General features: G+C 35.6%; 1 protein-coding gene across 1 annotated transcript in view; it reads left to right on the top strand.

Annotated features, from left to right (window-relative positions):
- The window catches only part of LOC106884374 (putative uncharacterized protein DDB_G0282133), a 52,897-nt gene that overhangs the window by 19,629 nt on the left and 23,824 nt on the right, over positions 1–9,444 (top strand). The window contains exons 4-8 of the mRNA XM_052966705.1: positions 2,819–2,901; positions 4,456–4,507; positions 5,815–5,930; positions 7,166–9,295; positions 9,360–9,442. Of these exons, the coding sequence (XP_052822665.1) occupies positions 2,819–2,901; positions 4,456–4,507; positions 5,815–5,930; positions 7,166–9,295; positions 9,360–9,442 (2,464 nt within the window). The remainder of the gene's footprint in view (positions 1–2,818; positions 2,902–4,455; positions 4,508–5,814; positions 5,931–7,165; positions 9,296–9,359; positions 9,443–9,444) is intronic.

Here is a 9,444-nt window from a genome sequence, read left to right as displayed (position 1 = left end):
ACCACCACCACCACCAACACACTATTACCTCCTCCTCTAATCATGCTTTTTTTTTTATCTTGTTATTGTAAAAGAATAAGAGGGAAATTTAAAGCTGTTTTCTCTCAAAATGTACAAAAGTATATTTGAAATTTGAGTCTGCTGTATATAATTTGAGAGGCTTTTTCTTCCCCACACACCCTGCAAATATTTTTCTTGTCTGGAGTCAGTTCTCTTAAAATGAAAGTAAGAATAATGAGATTTATACATCAGGGAAGGGGCTGAACAGATGTCAGAAATTACAGACTTATCTCTTTGACCTCATCTATCAGCAAGGCTCCAGAAAGAATCTGATAACTTACTTAGAGAAAGATAAAAATTCATGTTTTTTGTTTTAATTATGACTTAGATGAGAAAGGACAATGCTTATAACCTTTTTTCAGAGACTCTTAGATTTGTGGGAAGAAGAGAGGAAACTATCCTGAAGTGGGACACTTGGTTCGAATACCTGCAGCAGAATTGACTCGTTACTGTATTTCTATTGAAACACAGCTTTCATTTCGATTAATTTAGAAAATAATAATAAAAAGTTTTGAATGGTACAACAATGCACTATAATACAAAAAATGGACTATATACCTGTTGTAATTTAGTTATCTATAGTCCGATGATATTACAGAATACAATTCCTTCTTCAGATATTCTTAGATGGAGTCGCTGCTATAATCTGTTTTCCAACAGCTTTTTGTTATTTCGGAAGCGTCTCAGCAGTGGTCTCACGAAGCTCCTTCCAGAATTCCTCATGAGAAGTGCGTGAGGTCAGCTATGTCTCAATGAATTTAGTAAAACAAATTAGTCATTTTAAAGCTGGTGTTTGGAATAGAAATCAGCATGAAATTTTGATTGAAGTTTTTAATTTAGATCATTCTAAAACAGGGAGTTTGTTTCATAGAACCCTGGGCGGGTTGGTATCAAAAGAGTTAAAGGCATGGGGTAATGTCAAACCAGGCGACAGATTAAATCTACCACCCAAAGACAGGAACAGTTTCTCTGATGTGCTTCCACACAGTTTCCATTTGCCATATTTGATTCCTTTGCTCAAAGTGTCACACACTGGGAATGAAACTAGAACCATGTAGTAGAAAAGTTAACTTTTTTTTGCCTTCTCCATGAATATTGTTTTGCATTTTCTAGCTATTGAAATTCATCTGAATTTTCTTGTATGGAGGATTCTTGATAAATTCTGAGATCTTCTGTAGCTTTGAACAATAGTAGGTCATGTCTAGCTTTTGCTATACTTTTTCATTTGTTATAACCTGGAGAACTATGATGAATGAGTGGACTAAGAACTGATTCCTGGTGTAATCCAACTTGTATGTTAAATTCATCACTGTATTCGAAGCCAACTCTCACCTTACAGCATTACTGTACATGGCTTGAACCACTCTAACAAGTCACTCTTCTACTCTTAGTTTCCTTAGAGACCACCAAATAAGAAAGTGGGGAACCCTGTTGAAAGCTTTCTCCAGGTCGATGAAGGCTAAGTACAATGGCTTACTTTTGGCCAAATACTTTTCTTGCAACTGTCTCACTAGGAAGATGGCATCTGTGGTACTTCTCCCAGGAACAAAACCAAACTGCATCTCATCGAGATTAATTCTATCCCTAATTAGTTGAGACACCACACTCTCTGTAATTTTTATGATCTGATCCAGCAGTTTGATACTTCTGTAGTTGTTTCTATCTAAGGCATCACCTTTACCCTTGTAGCAGCTGACTATAATACTGCTACATCAGTCTTTGGGATTGATGCCTTCCTGAATAACCTGTGAGTGAATAGGCTGTATCCCACACCACCTGATATTTTAATCATCTTGGCAGTGATACCCAACAGTCCAGGGGCTTTCCCAGTCTTCATTTTGTCAATTATCTATTATACTGCTATCCACTCATGGCTGGTCCCTCAATTGGTTCAATATTTGAAAGACTCTCATCCCAATCATTCTCCACATTTAACAACTTTTCATGATGGCATCTCCACGCATCTTTCATTGAGTCACTAAGTGCAAGCATACCATTATCCATTCGCACACATTTCTACCTACCACATCTCTGTTCCCTCTGATACACTGCTTTGCAATCCTGAACACCTCACTCCTCTGATTTAACTAGATATATATTTATATCTATACTCTCTGAGTGGTTGGCGTTAGGAAGGGCATCCAGCTGTAGAAACTCTGCCAAATCAGATTGGAGCCTGGTATTGCCATCCGGTTTCACCAGTCCTCAGTCAAATCGTCCAACCTATGCTAGCATGGAAAGCAGACGTTAAACGATGATGATGATGATGATGACAGTTTCTGTCTACCAAATTTCACACACAAGGAACTGATTATTCCAAGTCTTTATTAAAAGGTTCCACACTGTGGCACCTTTTAACAAACCTTGTAGTTGAGTGAGTTAACTATTCACATAGCTGACCAGTGCCTTCTGAGTGAAATTTGATAATGGAAACTGTGTGGAAGTTTGTCATATTTATTTGCAAGTGGTTTCTGATAAATCAGTAATGAAAAAAATACCTTGTGGTATTCATTCCCTGTGATTTATGCCCTTTTATGTCAAAAGATATCGTAACCATTTGATGGAATGAAATGCCTAACACAAAGTTCAGAGGTTGACACAATCAACTGGAAAACCTTCGAAGTGGTCCTCCACCACAGCCTCAGTCTAAATTACTGAAACAAATAAAAGATTGAGAAAACGCTGATGAAATTTGTATCGTTAATTTCTTGCTAACTAGTTTTATCCTTTTCTTTCTTTCTTTTTTTTATTTCAACAGAAAATTTTGAAGGCAATAAACAAATGTTGTCAGAACTGAAAGAAAAATTCAACTCACTGCAGAAAGAAATGCACAAGCTAAAGGTATGTATCCTCCTCCTACTGCTGCTGCTGCTGCTGCTGCTGCTTCTTCTTCTTATATTTTTATTTTTTATATAAGCACACCTCTGCTGGTGTCACATAAGAAGCACCTAATACACTCTGTAAAGTGCCTGATGTTAGGAAGAGCATTCAGCCACAGAAACCATGTCAATGCAGACAACTGGATCCTGGGTGGTTCTCTGGCTTGCCAGCTCCTTTTAAGTTGTCTTACTCATGCCAGCATGGAAAACCGATATTAAATTTTCATTATCATTATTGCCATCATCATTATCATCATTTTAGTGTCATATTAGATCTTTTCACTGTTTCTCAAATCATCCAAACATCAAGAGGAATCTGGGATTATTGCTTTATGAACTGGAAAATATTTTAACTGACTGAAAATTGTGTTAGTGAAATATTTTGAAATACTTCTGGCATGTGGTGCAATATGAAAGCTTGTGTTGTGACCTGTTTTATGACATGGCTTTAGTCATATTAAGAGGAGGATGAGAGTGGAATAGTCTGTCTCCTTGACTTTTTGCAATGGTTGTTTCCACTTCCAAATTGATGCATTTGATGTGGTTGGTATTCAGCTCAAACATCAGACACTTTGCTGCCTTCAAGGGGGCAATTCCAGAGGACCTTTCTATAGGTTGGTGCCTTTAGAAAAATCTGTTCTGTGAAAGAATTCTAGAGAGCTATTCTGTAGGTTGGTGTCTCTTGGAAAATTGTGACCATTTGTTGATTGGTGTTTTGAGGAAATATCTCACTAAAGAGGGAATTCTAGAAGGCTGCTCTTTAGGTTGGTATCTCTAAATTCCAGCTTTAGTTGAGACCATTGACCCCATTATTTGGTTAGGGGGTTATTTTATTGATGACAAAATGCAAGTTTCTTGGAAGAGTTTCAATAGAGAGCAACGAGAGCTGGAACTAATACCACCAGGTATTTTGTCCAACACTCTAAGAGAAATACAGGCCACTGTAATAGTGATAGAAGAGATAGAGAGAAGAAGAAACAGTTTATGCATGTGAGTCAATGACTAAAGTAGCATCTTTTGTTGATGTTTGTGTTTTAAATGTCTTGCATATTTGTAGAAGAGTCCCTGGCTCCTGTTTAGAACAACAATATGTGATGAAGGTTATAAAGAAGAGGTTTCAAAAACTTAATGCAATCTGAAGAGGAAGGTTTCTTCAGAGAATCGCTCTGAACTGTGTGGGAAGATGACTTTTTTATAAAAATTCTCAGCCTTTCCTTTCTCTACCAATTTCCTATCTAGCCATAAGTTAAGAGGACGGTACTTTATAAATTGGACAAGAGTATATAACTTTGAATATGAGTTGAAATAGCTTTTTGGTATGAGCATTATACTAATTCACTTAGTATTAAAGTTATTGCATTGTGGCCATGCTGGTGCACTACAGCTTCATTTATAGCTACAATTGTGGTGCTATAACCATGGGCACTACATGTCTTCTATTTATATATTACTGCAGTTATTGGACTGTAGTTATTGTTGGATGTGACTATCTGTATTAATGTATTTACTGTTGCAGCCATTTGACTGTGGCCATACTGGGGCAGTCTGTGGTGACCATTTAGATTACTGTTTGTATGATCCACAAATATTTATACATTTTTTATTCTTCTTTACAGGCACAAAAAAAAAGTTCCCCTCTAGTCTTTCAAGACACTGGTATGTATATTATTACAACTTATAAATTTCACCAGATGTACGTCTGTTTTTTGTTTTTTATGTCTTTCCATTAAATGGTATTTATTAATCATTATAATAAGAATATATATTATATCATTATCATACATGTATGAGTGTTGTTTGTTGGCACTCCGTCGCTTACGACGTCGAGGGTTCCAGTTGATCCTATCAACGGAACAGCCTGCTCGTGAAATTAACGTGCAAGTGGCTGAGCACTCCACAGACACGTGTACCCTTAACGTAGTTCTCGGGGATATTCAGCATGACACAGTGTGACAAAGCTGACCCTTTGAAATACAGGCACAACAGAAACAGGAAGTAAGAGTGAGAGAAAGTTGTGGTGAAAGAGTACAGCAGGGTTCGCCACCATCCCCTGCTGGAGCCTCGTGGAGCTTTAGGTGTTTTCGCTCAATAAACACTCACAACGTCTGGTCTGGGAATTGAAACCGCGCTCCTTTGACCACGAGTCCACTGCCCTAACCACTGGGCCATTGCGCCTCCACATGTATTAGTGTAGCTGTGGCTGTAAGGTAAGACGTCTGCTTCCCAACCACATGCTTCCTGGTTCAGACCCACTGTGTGACCTCCTGGACAAGGTTCTTCTGCTAGAAACCCAGACAAACCAAAGCTTTGTGAGTGGATTTGATAGGCAGAAGTCTGTGTGTGTGTGTGTGTGTGTGTGTGTGTGTACTCTCTCTCTCTTTTACTCTTTTACTTGTTTCAGTCATTTGACTGCGGCCATGCTGGAGCACCGCCTTTAGTCGAGCAAATCGACCCCAGGACTTATTCTTTGTAAGCCTAGTACTTATTCTATCGGTCTCTTTTGCCGAACCACTAAGTGACGGGGACATAAACACACCACTATTGGTTGTCAAGCAATGCTAGGGGGACAAACATAGACACACACACACACATATATATGCCAGTTCTCAGTCAAACTGGCCAACCCATACCAGCATGGAAAGCGGATGTTAAATAATGATGATGATGACACACACGCACCCATACGTGTGTGTGTGTGTGTATGATATATAAATATATTCATATACATTTTGTAAATTTACAGGTATAAAATAACTTTTGTTTGTTTATTTTTACTTGAATTTTTTTTCATTTTGCTAAAATGTGGCAGGCTGTGATGGTGGTGGTGAGCAGAGCAGAGTATTATATTAATTTGAAATTTTCTCTTTATTTAAAGCTGTTACTTCTCCACCTCCAAACCTTCCATCCAAAGATGACGAGATTGCACGTATAATTAGTGAAATGGCTTTACCAATTATGTTGTCTCCTATCCCATCAGAACATAACGAAGAGGTAAGTAGTCTTGTGTACTCTTTCACTGGTTCTGTGTTGTAGCCATTCTGGATCACTGCCATGTTGTAGTGTTTGTGTACATCAAAATGTGTGCTGTTTGTTGCTGATATGTAAAGGTAGTGAGCTGGCAGAATCATTAGCACGCCAGGCAAATGCTTAACAGCATTTTGTCTGCCTTTACGTTCTGAGTTCAAATTCCACCAAGGTTGACTTTGCCTTTCATCCTTTTAGGATTGGTAGATTGATAGAATAAGTAACATTTGAGTATGGGGTTGATGTAATTGACTTACCCATTCCCCGAAATTGCTGGCCTTGTGCCAAAATTTGAAACCAATATGTTTTCGGTTATGACACCATAGAATTTTTAGAATGTTGGATAATCAGTCTTGCACTATTTAGTTATGTCCTATGTTCTAAATTCACCAAGGTTGACTTTGCATTTCATCCTTTCAGGTTCAATAAAATAAATTAATTACCGGTCAGGTACTGAAGTTTAATTAATTATACCACCCCTCTCTAAGATTCATGGCCTTGTGCTGCCAGTATTAAAAATCAATGCAATATAAAGTGTTATGTATAGTAAATTGTAATTCATTCTCAGTTTTAATGTAGTATATTTTCACATGTGTATAATTTATTATAATATTGTGTTATGTGATATAAAATAATAATTTAAGTTATGATATAACAGTTTTGGTCAGGGAGTTTGACTGGGGCAGTACGTCTGTCAAACGATAATGCAGATGTCCCAAGGTGAGCTCAGCATGGACAAAAATCACACGTCGAGCAAAAAAGCAAAAGCTCACTCGATCTCGATTTTCTGTACAAATACAGACCACGAAAGCATGGCCCATCAATAAGGCAGTAAGTTAGCAGTCATTAAAATAGTGGATAAAATGTCTAATGGTATTTGCTTTGGCTTTCTTTGCCCTGAGATCAAATGAAAGACAAAGAGTATTGTAGTTCGCTTGAAGCATTGTGTATTGTTTGTAAAGAATAAAAAGTTTTGAATGGTACAACAATGGACTATAATACAAAAAATGGACTATATACCTGTTGTAATTTAGTTATCTATAGTCCGATGATATTTCGGAATACATTTCCTTCTTCAGATATTCTTAGATGGAGTCACTGCTATAATCTGTTTACCAACGGCTTTTCTTTTTTATTCTTTATTAACTTTAAAAATTTTAATATGCTTATTTTATTTTATTTTATTTGTATTTATATTTTAGGATGATGAAAATTCATTCTGCAGCCTTCCAGATCAGAATAGTTGTGATGATGGTTCTGTTGACCACTTTGCGGAAATGTTGGAGACAGAATTTCTCAAAGGAGTTGATGCTGACACTGAAACCAATAAAGTGCAAGGTGCTGTGATGCTACCAAATGATAATTCTTGCCATCTTTTGCAATCTCCTCAGAAAGAGGATCATTTACAGGTTAATCATTACCAAACAAATGAAAATGGTATCAATGCTACCACAATTGTCTGTGATAAAAATAGTGAAAGTGGTAATGGTCATGCGAATGCTGAACAAGGTTGCATGAAAAAAGATTTAGAAGATGAAAATTCTAAACAGTTGGAAAGTGTTCCAGACACAGCAATCCGTACAGACGTTATCCAGATAAATGACACAGAACTTTTGCCACGTTCTGCTAATATAAATTCTGGAGATGTTTCTTCATCTGATTCTGTAACATATCACAGCGTTGCTTATAATTACACTGATACAACGCCAAGTCATGGTGAAACATTGTTAAATGATAAAATCAATACAAATCCACCAGTACCAAGAAAACGTTCAAATTTGTTGGATGAAAACTTAAAGAAATCTAAAGAAAATAAGGAGCAGGATATAACTAGTGAATCTTTGGTTGAATATCAGAATGATAATGATAATAAATGTGATGTCAAGTGTGGCTATAATTCTGATTGCAGCAAAGCAGATTCAAACAAAATTTTGCAAAACCATATTGCAAAAGATTTTAGTCAAACTGCTGATAATTCAAAGTTTGGTTCTGTTACATTCCTTGAAGATGCTTATAATAACACTGAAACACTTTCAGTTTGTGGTGTAATGTCTTTAGAAAATGAAATTGATGCAAATTTATCAGCTCAAAGAAAATGTTCAGATTTGTCTGAAGGTACCTTAAAGATGTCTAAAGATAGGAAGAAGAGGAATTTCCATAAAGAATCTTTGGCTAAAAATCAGAATGACAATGATAGAAACAAATCTAATACCATGTGTGGTGAAAACTCTGATTATAACAAAATGAATTCAAAAGAGGTTTTAGGAAACCATATTGAAGAAAATTCCAGTGAAACTGTTGATTTTAAGATTGAGCCACCGTCTGCTAAAATTCCTGCAATAACAAAAGATTTATCAGCAGCAGACTTGAGGTCAACTATTTCTGAAACATTGCAGCTAACTCCACCTCCACATCACCAAAATCACATCATTAATTCTCATCATTCACAGAATAACTCCCAAACTTTAGATACTGAAAATTTTAAAGATGAAAACCCAGCAGTTAAAAATATTTTGGATGATAAAAGCCTTCTTCATGAATTTTCTTTGTCTAAAGATGATAAATCTTCAAATCTTTCCTTGTTTTTTAACAAATCAGGCATTAAATTGAACAATTCAGAAACTCACTTTAACAATTCAGAGACTAAAGTCAATAATTTAGAAACTAAAGTTAATGATTCAGAAACTGAATTTAACAATTCAGAAATTAAATTCAGTAATTCAGAAACTAAATTCAGCAATTTGGAAACTAAAGTTAATAACTCAGAAACTAAATTCAGCAATTCAGAAACTCAATTTAATGATCTAAAAACTAAATTTAACAATCCAGAAACTAGATTTAACAATCCAGAAACTCAATTTAACAATCCAGAAACTAAATTTAACAATCCAGAAACTATATTCAACAATCCAGAAACTAAATTTAACAATCCAGAAACTAAATCTAATAGTCCAGAAACTAAACTTAACAATCCAGAAACTAAATCTAATAGTCCAGAAACTAAATTTAACAATCCAGAAACTATATTCAACAATCCAGAAGCTAAATTTAACAATCCAGAAACTAAATCTAATAGTCCAGCAACTAAATTTAACAATCCAGAAACTATATTCAACAGTCCAGAAGCTAAATTTAATAGTCCAGAAACTAAATTTAACAGTCCAGAAACTAAATTTAATAGTCCAGAAACTAAATTTAACAATCCAGAAACTAAATTTAATAGTCCAGAAACTATATTTAACAATCCAGAAGCTAAATTTAATAGTCCAGCAACTAAATTTAACAATCCAGAAACTAAATTTAACAATCCAGAAACTAAATTTAATAGTCCAGCAACTATATTCAACAATCCAGAAACTAAATTTAACAATCCCAAAACTATATTTAACAATCCAGAAGCTAAATTTAATAGTCCAGAAACTAAATTTAACAATCCAGAAACTAAATTTAATAGTCCAGAAACTAAATTTAACAATCCAGC

The sequence above is a fragment of the Octopus bimaculoides genome, chromosome 3 (genome assembly GCF_001194135.2).
Source record: "Octopus bimaculoides isolate UCB-OBI-ISO-001 chromosome 3, ASM119413v2, whole genome shotgun sequence".
Classification (NCBI taxonomy): Eukaryota; Metazoa; Mollusca; class Cephalopoda; order Octopoda; family Octopodidae; genus Octopus; species Octopus bimaculoides.
The sequence above is the reverse complement of the archived record's forward strand: the minus strand, read 5'-3'. Positions and strand labels throughout refer to the sequence as shown.